Source organism: Sycon ciliatum, chromosome 1, assembly GCF_964019385.1.
Source record: "Sycon ciliatum chromosome 1, ocSycCili1.1, whole genome shotgun sequence".
In the NCBI taxonomy this organism is placed as follows: Eukaryota; Metazoa; Porifera; class Calcarea; order Leucosolenida; family Sycettidae; genus Sycon; species Sycon ciliatum.
Genome location: NC_088643.1, coordinates 42,127,144 through 42,148,939, shown reverse-complemented (window position 1 = coordinate 42,148,939; position 21,796 = coordinate 42,127,144). Strand labels below are relative to the sequence as shown.

Here is a 21,796-nt window from a genome sequence, read left to right as displayed (position 1 = left end):
TGAATGTGGCAGCTGTGAGTGCGTGTGAACAAAAACTGGTGAGTGCGTATTATTTAAAAATCTAAAAAACTCACAGCTGCCACATTCATCTACTGCTACCATTCTCAGATACACTGCAAAGGTTCACACTACACGCGTTATGCATAACCGCTAGCTGTGCTGCATTCTCACGCTTCTTTTCATATTACTCTAGCTATATAACTGGTTGTTTAGTGATTCTTACTATGTGACGATGTTCCACTGATGATAGTCACGAGAAAACGTTCTGGAATTGTTTCATTTTAATTGTTTATACATGGTTATGAGTGCACAATTGATATTATTTTATTATTATTATTTATTCTTCTTTTACTAGGGAATTCCCAACAGGCGTCAGCGCCTTTTTACAGGGAACCCTAGGTATAATTTGATGGATGAGCGAAATTCAGCTGGTGAACTAGACATGCGGCAAGCCGGTGGAAGTGTATTCCACCTAGCAGCGCCCAAATAAGAAATTGCACTAAAGCCATATCGGGTGTTAGCGGGGGGCAGAACAAGAGCAGCAGAGACTTGGCCACGGGTGGTGGCTGCAGTGCGAGCACCATGGGTGCGCAATGTAAAGCGGTCTCGCAGAAGAGGACTAGCAAGTCCATTCAGGCAGCGGTAAACAAATACATAGGTTTTGAAGTTGAGGCGTTTCTCAAGGGCGTACAAGTTAGTATGACTGTATAGAAGAGTGGTGGGAGTCATTCTATCCAACGAAAATATTCTTTTTAATGCTACGCGGCTGGCAGTAAAGATTGATGTCTGCCCATGTACTCTCCAAAAAATCTATTTACCAAATCGCCGATGAAATTGGTCCCTCTAACCGCGTTGTTTGTCTCCCCGCGATAGGCTGTTAAGAGCTTCTCGGCACTTTGGTGCATTTATGAAAAGATAAGCGGTCGTGACTGCCACGTTATTTTGTATTGCTATCTCCTATGGACATGCTTCATAACAAGTGCGTGTTCTTCATGTCTGCCACTTGATGCCTTGCAGAGCGAGTGCGATCAATTCAGGAGAAGCTAGACACATTCATCAGCACACTGCAGGAAGAGAAAAGGTCAGGCTGAAGTTTCTTACACTGCGCAATGGTCTTTCCTGTCTCAATGATCAACGCACAGCATGTCACGCATCACACTGGTCACATCACTCTGTAGATATGACCTTAACCTGGTCCGCATGTGATGGCACACTGATTAGAGCCTGGTGGCGCTGCTGACGAGGCATGCTGATATCCAGCCACCTGAATGGCATGATAACACCATGACATCATTGATAACATGATGATGTCATGAGCAATGCCTACACCAACCACCTACACCAGTCAGCCCGGTGGGATTGTATCGTGACGTGACGCTTAGTCCCGTACTGTCATACGCTGCACAACTCCTTATCATAGCTTTCTCAGAGCAAATATTTGTTTGCTCTGGCTCGCATGTGGCACTGGCTGCATTGTTTGATTTTCACTTTTAGAAAAATAGTTTATAGTTGCACTTCATGTGCGGTTTTCTCATACAAATTCAATATTCTTTGTTTTTCCCCAGCGTGGACGCTGGGTTTAATTTGTTCTACTGCTGCTGCTGCTGCTGCTATCACTGCTGTCGTGTATATTCTGTTGCTATCACGCTTGTTGAAATGAATATAGTTATTGCTTTTTTTGTACATTTGTGTATGCCCATTGATGTGCAGACACGCTTGTGCACACACCCATCATCCACGCTACACAGACAACACCTACGGGTCTACATCATAATGTGCTTTGTTGTTGAAGGACTCGAACCTTACTTACATCACGATAATTTCATCAGTTGAGGACCTTTTTCGCATCAGCTGTGGGCATATTGAAGTTGCTTTCATACTTGCCATTGTGTGCAAAGCACTGCGAGATGAATATACTGGTACTTGCACAGATATGTGAGAAGTTAGGGCTGTGGGCAGGATGGTTCTTGAAGTGATGAGTCGTTCCTGAGACGCTCACAGACTGCTCTTTGTTGATGCTGAATTGGACCACCTGGCAATGAATCAAAATCCAAGAAATGTCCTGGCACATTTAACTGCCTGCACCAGGCTCCTGGCTGAGCCTAAATGTTGGGTGCATTGCCTCCTTCCACTTTTCGTCCATCACTTACTAGTATTATTGTCTGCAGTGGAGAGCTGTGGTCCTAAGTGGTTGTATTATTGTCTGCAGTGGAGAGCTGTGGTCCTAAGTGGTTGGCACCAGCACCCTGACTATCAGTATGACACTGTGTTTCGTGCATCTTCTTTTTCTCTCACAAAAGAGAGGAAAGTTGCTGATGACTTCAATGAAGTTGAACACCTGAAGATCATCACTATCACCATTGTCTCGGTCGTTAACAAATACACGTGTACGTACAGGTCACCGGTGACTGACTTTCAGTGATCGCTTCGTCCCTGCAGTGCAACCAACCTGATGGCCTTGCATGTAGATGTACAGGGCAGCCATTTTCTACACTCGTCGCCGGAAAAGATCCGACCAATGCCATGGATACATGTACAGTGGCATGGTGCCTGTCACATGCATGCATTTACAGACAGTAGAGGGTATACCAGCATAGCACTGAGCACTGAGCTAAAGCAGCATAGCCCTGAGCTAAAACAGTCCACGCTGCACTCTATAGCTCTACCTGCTGCAGTGGAGTCGAGCACAGCACAGCACAGCACAGCACGGAAGTCTGTGCATTGCAGTGCAGAGTGCAGGCCACTACCAAGCAAGGCTTCTATAAGGCCTAGCGCTAGCAGTGGCAGTGCATGCGGCCACGTGCAGCTACCGGTAGCTAGCATAGCATTGGCCGGATTTTCTGGCGACGACTGTAAAATACCAGTTACGATTGTACACATAACTTTCTTCCATTCGCTCTCTGACCTTGTACATAAGTAATTAGTTCAATGGTAAAAGAAAGTGTACGATATCTAACATTGGACAACACAGCCGTAAAATTGAAATCCAAAACTGGCGAGGAAAATCTAGATTGCATGGCAAGAACACATTGGTACAGTTATGATGTAGCGTCTATGAAAGTTTTGCTAGCAAGTAGTGTAAACATGTGGCAGCACAGTGTGATAAATCAACATGTACGTATTCGTACACTGCTTGAATGAGCTGCATGCAATCGTCGTGTGGACCTGACACGGCTGAGCTGAAGGCGGCGGGCGAGCTAAGAAAATAGGCCGCCGCCGATCCGTCTTCTAGATTGGCTCGAAATAGTTTGAAGGTGCCATGCCACGTTGGCCGGTGCGCTCAATTGTGGCTGTGACCCAGCCGTCATCCACAACTTCCACGTCAATGGCAATATCACCTTCCACGAAGCCGATCTCATCCTCATCAGCGGCTTCATAGTCGTACAGAGCTGTCATGGTCTGGACAGTGAAGTAGACACAAACGACAAGAGACACTGAAAATCAGCTTTTATTGCACAATGATTTTGTAGTCTTTTGCAGGAATCGAGGGCGAAACCTCCCTCCCTGCAAAACAGCTAATACCAAGAGTATATAAACCAGAGTGTGCAACTGTGCATATCAGACCTGAAACAGCGCAGTCCGTGCACTACGTCACCCTGATGAGGTCAGCCAAGCTGCGACTTGCGTACAGCTCAAGTTTTCGTGTTTCACAGTCCGGAAATCAGCCAAGTTTGCATGATTTAGACGTCCTGTTTTAGGATTTCGGTGTTTTTGTGTGACTGCGTACGCTGTGTACATGCGCTGGCAAGTAAATTCACCATGCTATCCGTGTCAAAAAACCGAAATCAGGACAAACTCAGTGACCTGCGCCACTGTGACTGGTTACGCAACTTTTCACCGTACCTGTGGCTTACCATGCCGTGAGAAATGACGTACTGCACGAAGTACGCTCCCACAGGAACCATCCTGAGTTGCACACTCTGGTTTATGTACTCTTGCTAATACTGATAACATCGACCTCTGCTCCTTCGTGTTCTCTAGACCATTGTGTGCGGTGTGTTGTCACTGGGCATACGAACCATGGGGACATGGGTACGATGTTCCTGCTCCTAAGTTAACCCTGACTTGCAAGAGTTGTCTTTGTACTCTTACTCTTAACCCAGTGCATGTTTGACCCAAAGGAGCAGATGCAAGTAAAGTAAGGTTAACACATTCGCATTGCAACCAGCCAATATGTAACGAAAATAGAAACTCAAGCAGCTCAGGTAGTTTAGCTCGTGCCCAGCCACCACCGTGCTTGACTGTACCCTGTGCTTGACTGTATCCTGTGCTGGTATAGCAAAGGCAGTGCATAACGGCGGCGAGAGGAAGGGATACATCTTACAACCAATGTAGTACTCATAGTACTTGTACATGATTGTATGAACAGTGTCGCAACGTGCATGAAACTCTGAGTACCACCAACTTATCCATGTAGCATTGCTCCACTGTTTTATCATGCACTACGCTCAGCTCTCATGGCGTTTGATCATGTTGAGCACACTGGGTGCAATTCCTGGTGTGTATGAATGTAAATTACGGACCCCACGGTGATTTGAATGTTGTGTTTGATGACGTGAGTGCGACACTCTTAAAGCAAACCAGCAGTATACAATCATAGTCTTACAGTTCCACTGCCACCACCACCACCGCCAGCAGCAGGAGCTGGGTCATCTTCATATGCAGGTTCTGGTTCGGGCTCCGGCTCCGGCTCTGGTTCGGGCTCCGGCTCATGGTGACGTGTATAGGAGTGAGGTGCGGGCTCGGGTTCTGGCTCGGGTTCGTATGCCGGTTCAGGTTCGTATGCTGGTTCAGGTTCGTATGCTGGTTGTCTTGGGGGTGGACGCGATGCTTGATCCTGCTCCCAACGAGATCCTACAAACACCAGGCAGAGCAGGGTGCATGTGAATACACACACACACACACACACACGCACGCACGCACACTCACACACACACACATACACACACACACACACACACACACACACACACACACACACACGTGCACAGTGACACACAAATGGACGCATCGCAGGAGGAGGTGACTATCAGGGAATCGTAAAATACCGGTATTTTACGGCTCCCTGGTGACTATACTACCGTATTATCTCTAATATAAGCACAGTCTCCAATAATAGCACGTCTCCAATAATAGAACACCTTGGGGCGGCATTCAAAAAATATAGTGCTCAGTCTCCATTATAAGCACACTGTGTAAATTCATTATCTGTACCGGCGAAAAAAAACCCTGAAATGTGTGTGTCATACATGAATTTGGCATGGCAACATGCCTCTGAAATGAAGTTGAAATAATAATGGAACAGTCTCCAATAAAGGAACGTCTCCATTAATAGCACGGGGCGGATCGCGGAGGTACATTGAAAAAATAAAGGACCGTGCTTATATTAGAGATATTACGGTATTACAAAGATCATGAAAGATGGAGACCGTTGGATGTAAATTGGGCTCTCGACACATCTGTCTTACTGATCAAACCGTGCCCGTGTGCACTGAAGTTTTTTTGTAGGTGTCTACTATGTGATCGATTATTTTGATGGCTGTTGAGTTCAGCACAGAGGGGTCAATGAAATAATAATTTCGTGCTACAGAGGTACATTGCATGTTGAGAAATGCTAGGTGCAGTCTTGTGATTGTCTGTGCAACTACCGTATTTCCCCGAATAAAAGTCTTACACCTTTTTACACTGTAAACTTCATTCCCAACAAAGGGGGTGTGACTTACAATTGAGCACGACTCACTACTGAAGTGAATAATTATATTGAAACGATATGACATGGACCTGGAAATGGGGGTGCGACTTACAGTCGGGGAAATGCGGTATCCACACATGCACTTGACTGCAGACTGTGCAGTGCGCCAGACACTATACCAATGTACACACGGTTCTGTATTTCATGGGTCACTACAGTACTAGCTGTTCTTTGGAATACAGTCAACCCGACCCTGTGAGTACCAACCTTGGGAACATGTAACAGTTATCACAGCAACTCGTGACTATAGCAAAGCAACGACACTATCCTCAGATCTTAGTACCGTGAGCTACCATTTGACTGCATCATTTAAACCTGACTAATACTAGAGTGGTTTCACATCTGTCACATGACCACGTGGGACAGCCATATTGGTTCCAAATCCACTCAACCCTTGCATATATGGGTCACATGATGTTGTCCATGTTGGCTCCACTGTCTACATGGCATGATCATTTTCTGCACACATTTCGTCACATGGCAAACTGATGTGAAACCACTCTATAACGAGAACTCATGCATAACAGCCCTTTTTTTCAGGCATGCATGGGCGAGGGAGTCGTTATTCGCAAGGTTGACTGGCGTTACGTGTATGGGCGTTTACCTGCAGTTGTGGTGCCCTGGTGGTATGAGCCACCGCTCAGTTCCTGTTGCTTTCGGACACGCGCCGCTTCCGGGTTGTCAGCCACAGCAGTGAACTTCTGCAGGTTCTCACGATGCTGAGCTTGATAGTGTACCTACACACCACCAGCGTAGACATATCACACGGCACACACACACACAATGCACACACACACACACACACACACACACACACACACACACACACACACACACACACACACACACACACACACACACACACACATACACATGAAGTTACACTCAACGTCCATGGCTGAGGGCCAGAAGGTGCCTTGTGCCAGTGCTTGTTGGGTTTTTTTTCGGTCTTTGACCACCTTCGGCCCGGAGCCAGCTGCTGATGGGTGTTCTGGCCCCAGGTCAGCTAAGGGCCGATCATTCCCCCATGCCTAATCATGATCAGTGTTGTGCGAGGATGCATCTCTAGCTCTATGCAGCATATCTGGATGCATCTCTAGCTCTATGCAGCATATCTGGAGCTCTATGCAGCATATCTGGAGCTCTATGCAGCATATCTGGATGCATCTCTAGCTCTATGCAGCATATCTGATTGTTTCAGCTACACATTCTGGTAGTAACGGATACAGCCAGCATTTATAGTAGTCCTCCCTTTAATAGTGCTTCCACAAGTTATTGAGTGCACTCTGGAATGGTGAAAACGGGTACGGTCATGATTGTTCCCGTCGCACCGGTGGCGCCGGCCCTGCCTTTGTAACTCTCTTTAGTCTTTTCCCTCTTCATGAATTGCCTTGTCTCTCTCTCTCCCCCCCCCCCCCCGGAATACAACAATGGGTCACGTGGGTGGGTCCAACCAACCAACGCACAGAGTCACATCCACCACTGTAGAAGCTGTCCTCTGTGACTTGACTCACATGGCCGCAGGGTACGGGTGATGTACTTCCCTCCGGATTCAAAACTGCAATCTAACGCATGGGCATGCGTTCATCAGTGCCGTGTGTTCATCAGCAAATGAGGATGTCCAATTGATGTTGGGCCCATGGTGAGGACACCAACATCATCATGACCAATAAAACACAACCGTCTGGACGGAAGAAAGAAATACTTACATTGCTGACTTGTTCCTGTTGCTTCTTCAGTCGCATGTTTTCTGGCGTGTCGGCCACAGCAGTGAAGCGTGTAGTGGGATAGTGGCTGTGACAGGGCAATGATTTCATGAAACAGACATACAGACAAAGAGACAGACGGACAGACAGACAGATAGATGGACAGACAGACAAAAAGACAGACAGACAAACAGACACAACTTGGACCTTGGACGTCAATCGCTGGATCCGAGCAATGATAGCAATTCGACAGCAACGACTCGTGCTGGGATTGCACCATTCAACAGCTTTTAAAGACACACACACCACACCACACGCACGCACACACACACGCACGCACACACACACACACACACACACACACACACACACACACACACACACACACACACACACACATGTACACACACACACATACACACTTGTGCTTGTACTTGTTGCTCACTGCCAAAACTGGTCATGTGGGTCTCCCCGGGAGAGGGGGACTCAAAGGAATCTCGGAAAGATGACTCAATTGGATGCTGAACCGCCCAACGGCCGACACCCCCTGAAATCCCCAAACTCTGGGTGGACTTGGAAATGATCCCACTTCTGGGCTCACCACACCGCAGTAAGTGGGCGAGGACAAGGTGAAGAAAAAGGATTGACGCCATAAGGGTATCCGTGCTGTCATCCAACAGGTCAACTCTGATTTAGCCATCCACACAAGTAGCAGGTATTACCTTCACTGGGGGCAGGGGTAACTGCACCCCCCCCCCCCCCCAAACAAATACACACACATACTTACGCATTGCAATAGGGCTTCTTCTGATAACCCTTGTAGGATTTCATGGTGAGTGTTGTTTTACACACCTCGCAGTTGAAGCATCCCTTATGCCATGCCTTCACAACAACATCAACACGTGCAATGACATAGTTCAGCATACCCAAGAACATCAAATCCAAAAGGATACCTGCCCTACTATACAACTAATCAAGTGTTTCTCATTCACTTTTTTCATAGAGATAGTAGTGACCGTGCGTGACAGTCTTTTGAGCACCTTGCATACATGTACATGTACATGCAAGTAAGGTGGAACCAAAATTTATTGCAACTCCGAGTTCTGAGTTTTTGTTCCAGCTTACTACTTTGTAAAGGCACATCAGTGTTTTCTTTCAACTACGCAGGTGCTGCCTGTCCAACCTCACCAGTACGCAAAGCAGGACGGACAGCCATACCGGTACATGTACATAAAGCATGCTAAGATGTTTCCAATGTAATCGTCCGATGAATGTCTCAGGGTCCATAATATCACGACTGAGTCAGTCGTGATGAGGTCGGCGGTTGGATCGAGAGTCTTCCATAATTATACTGTAGTAACATCGAATAACAGCTAAACTGAACACGATCATCTTGGTGTCGTCTTGGACAACCACCTTTACTTCATTGGTCAGGCCAAAGTGTTAGACTTAGAGGATGGCTTATCCACTTAGAGCAATACACAAGACAAGTTCAATAATGAGACAGTAAACAGTCATATTGATCACCGCATCACCTATCGATAGAATGGCGTCGAGTGCACGATCGTCTGAGTCAGAATAACCAGACATCACGGCGAGTGGGTATGGTACAGTGTAACAGTGAGTGTAAAACGAGCCTCTGCAGCGACAGGATATCAGTGAGTGCTGCTCGCGTGGTATTGGTGGGCAGATCTCGGAGCAGCCTAACCCGAGACAGCAGCAGTGCATGCAGGCGAAGAAGGAGGAATCCTCTCCTCCACACCGCCGCCGCTTACCTTGTCCAAGCATGACAACTTCTCCATAGGATACACAGTCTTCTCGCATCGAGCACATTTCGGATTCATGATGGCGGTGGCCGGACTAGCTCTCGCCGACACAATGCCCTATACTGCTCCGACACGCATACACACACAAGCGAGAAGGAATCAAAAAAAGGTTGGATCCGATGCACCGCCGTACATACTCGCTGCCATCAGCCATCCACTCTCAACGACCTAGGTATTCGAACTGAAAGAAGCACAATGGGAATAGACCATGCCGTCGGGTAGAGGGAGAAGTTACTCACCCTCGTTCAGTTCCCAATGATTTTCTTGCGCGTTGACGATCGACAACACGACACACACAACCCAGTGCTAGCTGTGCACATCAGAAGCTGACAGACGAAACAGCAACACCTCGTTGTACACCTTCGTTAGCACCGTCTGTAGTTGGGTGTGAGCGGGCAGTGTGAAGGACGTATGGCAGCTATGATTGGCCGTGCTGAAGGCTTACCAAACCCGTGTCCTGTCATGGCCGAGTCTCTATGTCAGCAACGTCAACATACCTCGCTCTCACCACATTGCATGTACGGTCGAGTATTATACTGTCCATTCTCAATGGTCAGTGTGAACAGAGAGGGAGCAGAGAGGCAGAGAGGAGAGCGATACCTGTCCCTGCAGATATAGCCATGGTGCGACTCGACAGCTTAGTTTGTACTAGCAACACCATACATGTACTGCTTCATGACATCGGACTGGGAGTGAGGCAGGCCAGGGACCTCTCTTCGATCCTACCGCAACAGTGCAGTACATGATTGCACTGATGTGGGACATGTAGTGCTAGTCGCCAGTCTTCCAACACTGCAACAAACATACAATACTAGTATCCCGGGATCCCACAGCCTCCCGTCCTAAACGCGGCTTTGAGTTTGAGGTCGCGATGGCGCCTGACAATGAAAAGTGTGCATGTACATGTCAGAAAAACGAAACGACGACATTGAGTCGACAGTAAGTCAATATGTATCTAATATTGACTGAGGACGAGGTCAATATCGGGAATAAAAGCCGAGTAAAAGACCGAGGCGAAGCCGAGGTCTTTTACGAGGTTTTTATTTCATACTGACCAAGTACGAAGTCAATATTAGACTTATCACGACAAACAGTCCGTATTTCAAATTCCAGAACGATAACCTCATGAATCCCGGTTTTATGATTGCACCACCACCTACTCATGCAGTGACAATAATGCTGCACTAGGCACCGTTCAACTGCGCAACCCCATAGCAGTCAAATATAAGCAGTCAATATTGAAATATGCAGGAATATTTGACTGCTTAGGTATAGCGAACATCCATGGGAGTCAAGTAGGGTCCAGCGGATAATGCCGGCATTATATTCGACATTATACGACTATCCGAGCATCAGAGCATTATGGAGCATTAGAAAGGAACAAAACGAGCATGATTGTAAGGTTTGAGGGGCATAACGAGTTTCATAGTGGATAATATCGGGAAATCTCAGGTTTTTGGCAACAATCGGCTACAATCATGATCATGAGATGTTGTCTGATGATTGGTTTTTGCCATGAAACTTCTCAGTAACAACGAAACAGCCCTATTTTACTCCTTTTGTGTACCTCTTAATGATCTTCTTGCATACTACGCTCCGCCCATTCCGGGCATTTGAGCACTATGCATTGTACCGGCGCATGACTTTGTGATTATGTAGACACGTAACACCTTTACTAGCACTAACGCCACATTACTATTGCTACATAAAAACGTTATGATTGTAGCGATGTGGTCAGGTAAATGTATACAAGCCATTTGTGAAGCATGCCCAACCGAGGCCGAGGCAGTTCAAGTGACACAGATCCGGAGAAATTATTTACGAGGTTTCTTTTACTTTTAGAATAATGGAGAGCTATGGAGTGAACATACGCGAAGTGAATATCAAACAGACGAAGAAGAGTTTTCTCGCTGTGCCAGAGGCTCTGGCGATAGCATCTCTAGCGATACTGAAGTAGACACTGATGCATTGCTAAATTTGGACCAGGATGAAGGACCGGCTACAAACAGAAAGAGCTCGTTCCAAAAGAACAGCCTTTGCCGAGTCCAGCTCAGGCGGCTCGAAAAGAACTAGAATTTCTCATGGACTCAGTACCAAGTCGATTGCTCAGCAGCGCCTGTCTTACTTTCCTGATGAAGCACGTACAGTTAGTTGTGGACGGTTGTAATGCCAGGCCTACAGTCAAATGCTTTCAGAAAGAAAGAGTATTGTGGCAAGCCATACGTCTACACACCATGATCTCAAGGAGAAGATGAGAGCACAAGCAAAGGATGTAGAGTGGCAAAAAAACTTCTGACCACGTGTTTTCAGGATTTCCGCAAATGGGAGGGCTCTCCATCTGAGATCGGATCTCAGGAGCTGGCCTCACATCTGGTGTTTCAGATGAAGACATTATTCACATAGGGGACGCAGTGACAGTTTGTCTGCAGGCAGGAATGCTATTTGCCAAGATTAACCTCATCCCAACAATGAATGACTACCTGCAATAATGGTTTCATCTCTCACAACATGGATAATTAGGGGAAAGATTTGATACACCGACTATTCTGCCACAACCCTGCATCAAAGTTGGAATGGAGAGCAGTCAATGGAGAAGCGATCATGTCTTATAGTGCTAAGAAGTGGTGGAGCTCGTGAGAGATAAGGTGGCAGCTTCAGAGGCAGATCGACGATATGCATAGTTTCCTGGAAGTTTGACAATGTGCAGACTTTCTTCCATTTTTGTCCCAAACCAAGAGCATTATATCCCTTGCTGAAGAATTCTAATCAGCATTATAAGGCAGTTTTGGAGCATTATGGTTAGCAGTATACGAACATTTTCGGAGCATTATCCACTGGACCCTAGAGTCAAGACTAAGAGAGTGATAAACCGTATTATAGTGCAGCATTATTGTCACTGCACGAGTAGGTGGTGGTGCAACGGTTGTGCAATCATAAAACCGGGATTCACGAGGTTATCGTTCTGGAATTTGAAATACAGACTGTTTGTCGTGATAAATCTAATAATGACTTCGTACTTGGTCAGTATGAAAAAAGCCTTGTAAAAGACCTTGGCTTCGCCTCGGTCTTTTACTCGGCTTTTATTCCCGATATTGACCTCGTACTCAGTCAATCTTAGATACATAAACAGTATGCAGTTTAACATTGGTGCGGGGTGGGCATCTGCGGATAATGCCGGCAGAAAAATTGGCAGAATTCGGTACTTTTTCTGGTAAGTTTCATGCATGTTTGGTATGTGGATAAAGAAATGGAGCAGAATTCGAGGAATTGCCCGCCATAAGGTTTGTATGGTTCTGCCAATTTCACTGCTTTTCGAGCAGAATCTGCCACCTTTTCGAGCATTATCCGCACACCCCTAGCCCGGAGGTCCTCACCCAGGAAATTGTTTTTGAAAATTGGGCCTAAAAGGCCATAATATTATTTTAATGCTACAGAATCGCCCCTGGTATGACTACATTGTTGTGCTCAACGGGTTACTGGCGATAGTAATACTGCCTTGAAGATCATACTGTCACACTCACACTCACACCGATACTACACAATTATTACTGACAAGTGACAGTCATGCTGCTGGTGAGTGCTGGTGCCGCGTGGCAGTGTTGCGTGATGGTGTGTAGTGTTAGCGCTGAAAAACCGAGTGAAGTGTAGAATCATGGCTGGGTCACGTGGGTGTCCCGCGAAAAGCAGGATACACACTGCATGCAGACGAGTCTTACTCATTCCGTGCTCGCTAGTAAATCAGTTATCATTCTGCCGCTCGCCGGGCACAATGCACACACTTGCTAGGAATATCTGCAAACTCCTTTTACTTGCAGTACTCGGACAATAGTTTGACATTAGCTTTTTTTGTCGTCTGTCTTGAACCGGAAGGATTTCCGGTGGGCTGGTGTTGGCGGAAGGATGTTCACTGTAGCGGATATATCAGTGGCAACGAATCAATTCCTTCGTCGGTAACTAACAAGTGGCGTATGCCGAGTTCCTGCTGGCTCTACCCATTCCACGGCAACACTGCTGTAAGTAATTATAGTTACAAACTCGCTGAAAATTGCCATGTCGCCTCTCTATAAGGCTTTATTATAACTGTGAAAAGGGGACATTACCGAAGTCTGGCAGGAATGAAATTGGTCTGATAATGAAGTTTTCAGAAGGTGCGGCGGGCCTTGGACTGGAGTAATCCAAACGGTCTTTGTTCAAGAGGCACAGTTGCACAGATAATTGTGCTGAAGTTCAGGCACAGGTTCATAAAAGAAATCCTATACTAGGCTATAGCATAGCGCTGTGCCGTAGTAAATGCCACTGCGAACACCCATGCCACAATACTGCACAGCTGGTCTATACTACATGTATTCTCACAAGGCACTGGTCGGTCATTTGTTTGTCCTCACCAGTCAACGTAGTGGTGACCGAAATAGTCGTAAAGGTCGAATTCATGCGAGAATGACCTTGCTAGCTACAAACTAGCTACACGCGCAAGCGCACCCCGCATGGGGCACTGGGGCACGTGCACCCCCCTCCCCCGAAAGCCGGGGAACCGGCTACGCCCCTGATGTGTGTGCTACCAGGACGTCCTACTCAAGTGACTCATATTATCCTGCCTCGAAGAAGACATAATCACCTGGATACCTTTTGCTAGACATGAGCAGGTGGAATTGTTTGGTCCATGCAGATGCCCATGCCAGAGCCAACTCTGTATAGTAGAATACACATGTAGCAGTGTTTGCTCCAGAGCCGGATCAGCCGGGTCAGCGACCCCATTGGGAGGCACTTGGACCCATTTGGAAAAGAATACCGGGTCACCTGTGATTGGGAATACAATAACATTATACAGGGAGTCTTAAAATATTTACAACTCCCCGATGTACATGCAGTACAGCTAGCGCAGTAGCCGCACTTAGCCGGACCCGGCTCTGACCCGGTTGCAAGGGTTGTGCCAGGTACACGTGTACCAGGTTGGTTTGAAATGCCTATAGTGCAGACACTGTATAGGTCCTGAAACTTTAAAGGCATAGTTCACATTCGACGCAACGCTGACGGTACGGGACATAAGGGCCTGTCGGGATGGCTGAGGCGAGCTGTAAAATCTTGCGCGATTCGTACTACACGGCATGCTGCAGTCGTTGCGATGTTCAACAGCAAACAGCACGAGTCATAAGGCACGCCCGTGACGGGGTGACTTTCGGACATGATTTCTTGTTTTTCGGGACTTCTTTTCAATTATTTCTCCTTGAATGAAGCGGAATCTAGTTCACAATACCAGTTTGTCATGAAGACCAAAAAAGAAGCCTTGAAAGTTGTGCCATTCAAATAATTGCCCCAGGAAATGATGAGACAGTTCGTCTGTCACGCTCCTGAACTATCACTAAATACCATAAATGACATCAGATACTATCTTGCTAAAATTCAACAAAAGTTGTGCTTAGCCATTCTGTGAGGTATCATGGGAAGCGCAGCGAAATGCTAAAAATTCCAAGTACGAATCGGGAGTAGTCGGCGCACGACGCCGTCTCCTGTTCACACTCAAAATGCAGCTGTTTTGTACGCTTGCATCCCCGTCTACGCCCGTCTACGGTATGAAAAGTTGAATCGATCCAACTCTTCCGCTCTCTTCCCGATCCGTACGGTAGTACGGTTGCATTCCCGTTCCTGGTGTCCACATTGGATGCCGTCAGACTGCCCCGTTGCTTCCCGTCGATCCTTATGTCGCGTCCCGTCGCGCCCCGTCGAATGTGAACTAGGCTGTAGTGAAGGTGTTGCTGTCAGAAGTCAACAAATTACGACGTCTGGATCAAATTGGATCTACTCTGACCCTAGCCAAGTGAGCACACTGTAGAGGAGGCGGTTTCAAATAGGAACGGTTTGAGAGCAAAATTGTGTAGACCCAAACCGATCATCAGTGTGGATTGTGTAGACCCAAACCGATCATCAGTGTGGATTGTTCACTCAAAATAATGTTTGTAGAAGGAAACCGGCATGTTGAAGTTTGCTGTGAGGCCAGAGTGGATCGAACTGAGCCACTCCTTTTTGTTGGCCCTTTGCCTCCAAGTTGCCCAATTTTTCATTTCAAATCAGAGGTGGCTCCAAACCGGAAAGGTTTTAGAGTGCACGTCAAATTCACTCTGAGTTCTGAAATGAGGTAATTGCTATCGCTCCACGACGGCCAGTACAGAACAACAAAAAAGCCGTGTGTGTGCTTCCATAAGTTTTCATTGGTATACGGTGCTTTATTGGCGAGAGGCGAGCCGCTGTTTACCTGCGACAAGAAGTTGATTCTTTGAAAGACGTAAAACTCAAGTCGCAGTGCGAAGCAACACGTCAACAACTCACCTGTTTGGTATGGCATTTCTGGTGATCGCAGAGCCATGAAATTTTGGCTCGGAGTAAAACACACCGTAGTCTCATTGTGACACATGCTTTCCAATCAAAATACCAAGAGAGAAATTGAATATTGAGTCCTCTCCGGTTTGCAACCTATTTCCTATTTGAAACCGTCTCCTCTACATGCACATGGTGGGTAGTGTGACTTTTTTTCAGTACCAGCACATGTAGTTGGTTTCCCGTTCAGTAGGTCCCAGTACAGTCCATACCAGCAGATGTGCTACTTGCCCAGAAAGAAACCACCCAAACGTGCCAGGACCCATACACAACCTGGAACCAAAGTGGATTTCGGCAAAAGTCAGCGTTGTCATGACTCTGGCCTGGCTACCACGTAGCACTTGAACTTCCCAGCCTTGTTTAGGCTTTGGGCTTGGATGTTTGCATTCTGCCTATCAGTGATGCCCAGCCCTCATGAACAGCAGGATCTCTCTGATGGTTACCATGGCAACTGGCGGTTTGCCAGTGACTTCAATTTTTGTATGGACAGTCATTCCAACTGTAAACAGGCCTTGCGGATAATGTAATCACTGGCCGCAGCAATAATGGGTGTGAAGTGGAAAACTTGTAATGATCAAGACAATAGATAGAATATTGTTATAGTTGGGAGGAGTGATGATGCAAAATCAAGATCGTACTCACTAGGATCATTTCTATAGTACGTATCCCGTCTTTGTTCTCCTACAAAGACAACCGCATAAGTCACGAGGATGACATGTAGCATCCTCCCCTGAGCAGGAAGCACACCAGTACGACAGCATCCTTGGATGCAAGAGTGCTGGTGATTGATGACTGTTCTGCACTGTCCTTCTGGTCAGTGTGGAGGGGGAGGCTGCTTTATGAGTGGCTCTTTCTATTTTATGAAGAATGAAAGATACCGTATATTCTCTATTATAAGCGCCGTGCTTATATTTTTTCAACACCCCTCTACCCCGTGCTTATATTGGAGACCGCGCTTATATTGGAGACCGTGCTTATATTTTTTCAACCAATACATCCATACAGAGCAAGAAGAAATACATGCTGGATATCATGCATGCAGCATTGATTTCTACCAAGACCGTGCTAATAATAGAGACTGTGCTTATAATGTTTCGAAAGGTGCTCACAGTGTGCTAGTATTAGAGACCGTGCTAGTAATGGAGACCTGTGCTTATAATAGAGAATATACGGTAGATAGATGGGATGCTTCTGTGACGTACTCAGTTGACGTACTCAGTTGCTGTTAGTACTTGTTGAATCATAACCCCATGAGTGTGCAACTCCAGCTATGGGGTCTGCGACGGCACGTACACATTATTTGTACCCTGTGCCTGATAGATACATCGTTGTACACAACCTTGCTTTGTGTTCAACTCTCTTGTGGTCACTTTGCACTGTTTGCCGTTGTAGCCTTTTGAACCATGTCACGTGATGTGAAGTTCTGCCATCGCAGCACAGTATGAAGGTTGTTTCAGGAAGTTGGACACTCTTGGGGGTTATGTACTCAAGGTAGAATGAATCCGGTCATGGTTTCTGGTGACTTCACTCAGCTTTGTGATGGTAGATCATTTGCACATTTCTTCAAGGTGAAAGATGGGCACACATGCTAAGCTTCTCCCGACTTGCATGCAGCTCTATAGTAAGATTTACTTTCTGTTTTACATATGACCCAAAGTCAACTGGGAACTTGTGGCCAGGGGTACATGGATGTGGCTAATGGGGGTTTCGACACTTATGCCAGAGGTTGTGAGACTTATCACCTCTACCCCACCGCGAGTTCCCTCGAGATCGAAGATGATGAACTGTTTTCTATGACCCAGCACTGCCAGGGTGCTATATGGCCCAGTTCTTGGTCATAATATAGGCAAATATATATATATATATATATATATATATATACCGTAAAGTACCGCCAGAGCGCCCCGTCTCGCCAGAGCGCCCCACCTTGATTTTACAGCCAGGGAAAGGAAAATCGTATGGCAGAGTACAGTGGAGTTTGTATGGTGTGAGAACCTTAGTGCACTAAGGTCACACATTGCAGGTATTTGTGTGGATCTCGTGTCCGCTCGAAGGTAAATTGAGTACGGATTGACTGCACAACTTGTAATGTGTGTACAAGATTCGTGCCGTATGACCTACAGACAGGACACCACCTCCACAATACGACCACGAAAGGACGAGATGCCGGTGGGGCGCTCTGGTGGTACTTAACAGTATATCTGATAAGAGCCATGCATTCCAGGTTGACGACACAGGATCATTATACCCGAAAGTAGGTGTGGTGTGCCTTGCAGCCCACCAGCCTCAAACTTGTCACATACACACCTCAAAGTTCATGCGACTGTTCGAATTGTACCTTGCCAACCATGGCATGAAATGGCACGCTATCGTATGCCCGTAACCAAGTGTTTGCAACTGTTATCTCTTCTTACCTATGGGCGAGCTGTGCAGCGCACAGGGGTTCTTCTGCTTACTGCAGAAAATCAAAAACTACACTTTCGCTACGGCTGGAAGCTAGACTGAATGGATACTTGATGCTTGATGTTTGATCAATTTTTTAGTTCACTGCCTCAACAGTACAATGTACGACTTCAAAGAGGGTCGAATAGAAAACAAAATAACTGAGGGTCACCAGAAAGGGAGAGAGAGAGAGAAGAAAGGTAAGAGAATTTCGTCGAAGCCACTCACTACAGGAAACGCTGCTCACTTAAACTAGCTGGCAAAGCATGAAAGCAGGCAAAAATTACAGTCATCGAAAAACTCAAACAAGAAAAACAACTTCGAAGTATGAATAATCATCGTGGAAATAATAAACGAAATATGCAGTCCAAATTTGAAATGCAATCATAACAATGTAAACAATTATAATAGTTTCCAAACGAAGGTAGGTTAATATGCATTCACGCAATTTTACACACACTTTTACATATCTGGTCAACAAGCCTAGTTTCCAGACTAATTTATTGTATTCTTTACGTTGTTATGACTGCAGAATTGGTATTCAGGGTTATTTTAAATAAAAAAACATTGTCAAAGAGAAGGGGGGGGGGGGCAGGGGAGAGAAGGCCGACATTCTATGGGGATCGTTTAGGACTTGTGAAAGCTGAGCGGGAAAATCTGAAGCATCCTTGTACATGTATACAGTTTAAGATTAGCTGGTAGAGTATTCCAAACTGCCGCAGTGAGGCTGGTGAAGAGAACACATTGTTTTCCACAAGTAAAATGGATACCATTGCATACATCATCCAATAGGGGACTGCTTCCATGTGCCTAGAATTTCTGTTCACCTACATGTAACCTGGATTGTTGCCCCATACCTAAATTTTGAGCACCTAACACTGATTTCTGAACTACAGTTGTGGCAAGTGAAATCCGACACTTGCCATTGGGGACAGCGCCACAAATGGACATCAATGATGTAATGCACTGCACCTAATTTGTACTATAGAGCCGTATGCATCCCAAACAGATCGAAAGGTCACAGCGTAGATACACACAGTTCACAAATATGGTACACATAAGGAGTATAGGTATCCAATCCCCATTCATTTTTGCCAGCACCTTTTGAACCTTGACTGTGATGAGTACGAGTTTTGCAATCAGACAGATAAAAGTTGTATGTAACACATGTACTGTACGTATGCAGGGCTGCAGGGGCTGCAGACTGCATGGTGCAGTCCCTTATGCCAAGTGTTGGATTTCACTTGCCACAACTGTAGATTAGTGCATTCTGGACAACTGAAGCTACTTCTTTTTGAAGTACATGACCATCTTGTGTTCACACATCAACAAGACTGTGACTGTGAATTCTGTGAAGCACGATTCTGCATTAGTATCTTTTTTTTTGTGCTAATTTTGATGGTCTATCACTAGTATCACCCCGAAAGACAGTCGTCGTGCTCATCTAGATTTTCCGGTATAGGCAACGTTCATGATGCTCACTCTGCACTTGTAGTTGTACTTGAAGAAGACTGTAAACATACGAAGGGCTCCTATTCAAAACGAGATAAATCGGTTTTGTGGAAATTTCAGGAAGTGCATTTTTCATTTGTTCTTTTTCGGTCTGCACTGCAGCATCAATGACTTTTATCGCGTGTTACAGAAGAACACAATCTTCAGGCATCATTTTGACTGGGATATACCGCGTTTTGACCCGTAAAACCGACACACAGACGTCCGTGGGGTGAAAACGAAATCTTTCTTGACAAAAATTCAAAAGCTCCGGTTTGGTCTTTATCGCGTTTTGAATTGGAGGCTTTGGAGCCCTTCATACTGAGTGTCTGACCTGTTAGTGCTCTGTTGGATAACAAACATGCCAGGTGACTGAACGCTGGAGAAGTGAAATGCCGGATGACTGTGCATATACTTGCACTGTACATGTGTACAAGTACAGTGTAATATTTTGTGTTTTTTTGAACTTTTGTCTAACTTTCCACCGTTGAAACCGAAAATTAAGTGAAATGTAACATATCTGTCCTCCTGCCTACAGTGTACTTCGAATTACATGTAATTTACACCAACATGCGGACGCTCTAAGCTCTAGGAGTAAATTGCTTCAGTAGTTCAGTAGTAGTGAATTGGACAATCATTATAATGGAATGGCTACAGAGCGGTCATCACTGAATAAATCACTTTACACTTGGGAAGCTTCCCTCACTGACATGCCTCTTGCAGTATGCAGGCATGGGCCCCCGGGTGTAAGACGTAGGTGTGAAATACAGGTGTTAGGAAGGTGACAATGACTGAATGTGGTAAATATATCACCTACACCTTTGCTGCTTAACTCGCTGTATCTGTTATTCTAACGGCGCCAGATCATGCTGTGTTTGGCGGTAGGATTTTGTTCTCACCATATGTTTTGGTGCTGGCGTTATAATTATGTCTCACGTACACACCTCTGCCACTGAAGTTGCTGTATTCTATTATTCTTATTGCGCAAGATTATGCTGTTTGGGTGGTAGGACTTCATGGGGGAGGGGTGGCTGAGCCGAAATTTTTGAAATTTGGGGTTTCTTCCTTCTCTGGCAGAATTTTCCGCCTTGTTTTTCCTTCCTCAGAATTTTAGATTTTCTTCCTTCTCCGGCAGAGTTTGACTGAACTCTTGTCGTTTCTGCTTTTCCGCCTTGTTTTTCCTTCCTCAAGCGGAAACAACAAGAGTTCAGTCGTCAGCAAGCCCAGAAGAAAAACACTTGCTGAACTCTGATTGGCTGAGAGCAGTTGACCAATTTATTTACCGTATTTCCGCGCATATAAAGCCATGGCGTTATATCCGAATATAAGGCCACCCTCACTTATAAAGCCATGGCGTTATAAGTGAACAAAATTCAATGTGGAGGAAGTTGCATCCGGCGTTAAAGGTGAGTTCAATTCTTTCAGTGAACCTACAGTAGCAGTGATTCTCTCTGCATGTACCCATCCCCACTGTCCCATGCCCTACCGCCACCACACCTTCACACAAGTTTGTATGCCACCTTGTACACAATAGGTTCACAATTTGAAATTTTCAGGGAAAATTGAAAGTACATGGATGCTCGACATGAACGTGCAACGGCACCGTACGAGTACTCGAAGTTCGTACTCTGCCGATTTTTGCATGTAAGCGTCTCTCACTTTTAGCACCATGGCGTTAAAACCGAGGCTATTTTCTCCAAAAATTTGGTCCAAAACAGCGATGTTTCACCTATAACGCCATGGCTTTATATGCGCGGAAATACGGTATTTATTTCTGCACCTCGTGGCATGTCAAGACAGCCAATTGAATTTAGGAGAGGATGAGACCAACCACGGAAGAAGAGAAAAAGAAAATGAAGAGCACGTACACAAAGTGGGAAGGGATTAGCAACTTAAAAAGCAATGGGATGCTCAGCGAGCTATGCAGCGGAAGTGGTGACTGTGATTTTGTTCACTGGGAGATACTGAAGTGCTGGGTGACGAGGGTACGGAATTTGGGCATATCTGGAGCTTGTCTAACACTGGGAGGCAGTTGGAGCCACGTGGAGTAGGAGGAAAAGAAAGGGGAATTTACGAATAGGGTAGACCTAGCTAGGGGGAGACGAACGCAGCTTCGGGTGGTGCCACCTGACTTAAACCAATGAAGGGACTGTAAATGAGCAGGGTGCTGGTCAAGAAAAATTGAATGTGCCAGGGTGCACTTGGAA

General features: G+C 46.0%; 2 protein-coding genes and 1 non-coding gene across 4 annotated transcripts in view; 2 read left to right on the top strand and 1 right to left on the bottom strand.

Annotated features, from left to right (window-relative positions):
• The window catches only part of LOC135826700 (dynamin-like 120 kDa protein, mitochondrial), a 32,178-nt gene extending 30,246 nt beyond the window's left edge, over positions 1-1,932 (top strand). For both annotated transcript variants that reach the window (XM_065339308.1, XM_065339303.1), the window contains exon 33: positions 1,018-1,932. In XM_065339308.1, coding sequence (XP_065195380.1) covers positions 1,018-1,091 — 74 coding nt within the window. In that variant the 3' untranslated portion in view covers positions 1,092-1,932. The remainder of the gene's footprint in view (positions 1-1,017) is intronic.
• A 932-nt stretch (positions 1,933-2,864) lies between these two features.
• On the bottom strand, positions 2,865-9,683 carry LOC135826694 (LIM and SH3 domain protein 1-like). Its single transcript, XM_065339298.1, has 7 exons — positions 9,524-9,683; positions 9,234-9,346; positions 8,246-8,340; positions 7,462-7,546; positions 6,357-6,489; positions 4,607-4,854; positions 2,865-3,399 (listed from the first exon to the last, which is right to left on the bottom strand). Exons 2-7 carry the CDS (start codon positions 9,300-9,302, stop codon positions 3,229-3,231), a joined length of 801 nt encoding a protein of 266 aa, XP_065195370.1. The 5' UTR covers positions 9,303-9,346; positions 9,524-9,683; the 3' UTR covers positions 2,865-3,228.
• Positions 9,684-16,284: 6,601 nt separating this feature from the next.
• Positions 16,285-16,504, top strand: LOC135807798 (small nucleolar RNA U3). Its single transcript, XR_010552053.1, has one exon. It is a non-coding gene; the product is annotated as a small nucleolar RNA U3 (small nucleolar RNA).
• Positions 16,505-21,796: the final 5,292 nt, after the last annotated feature.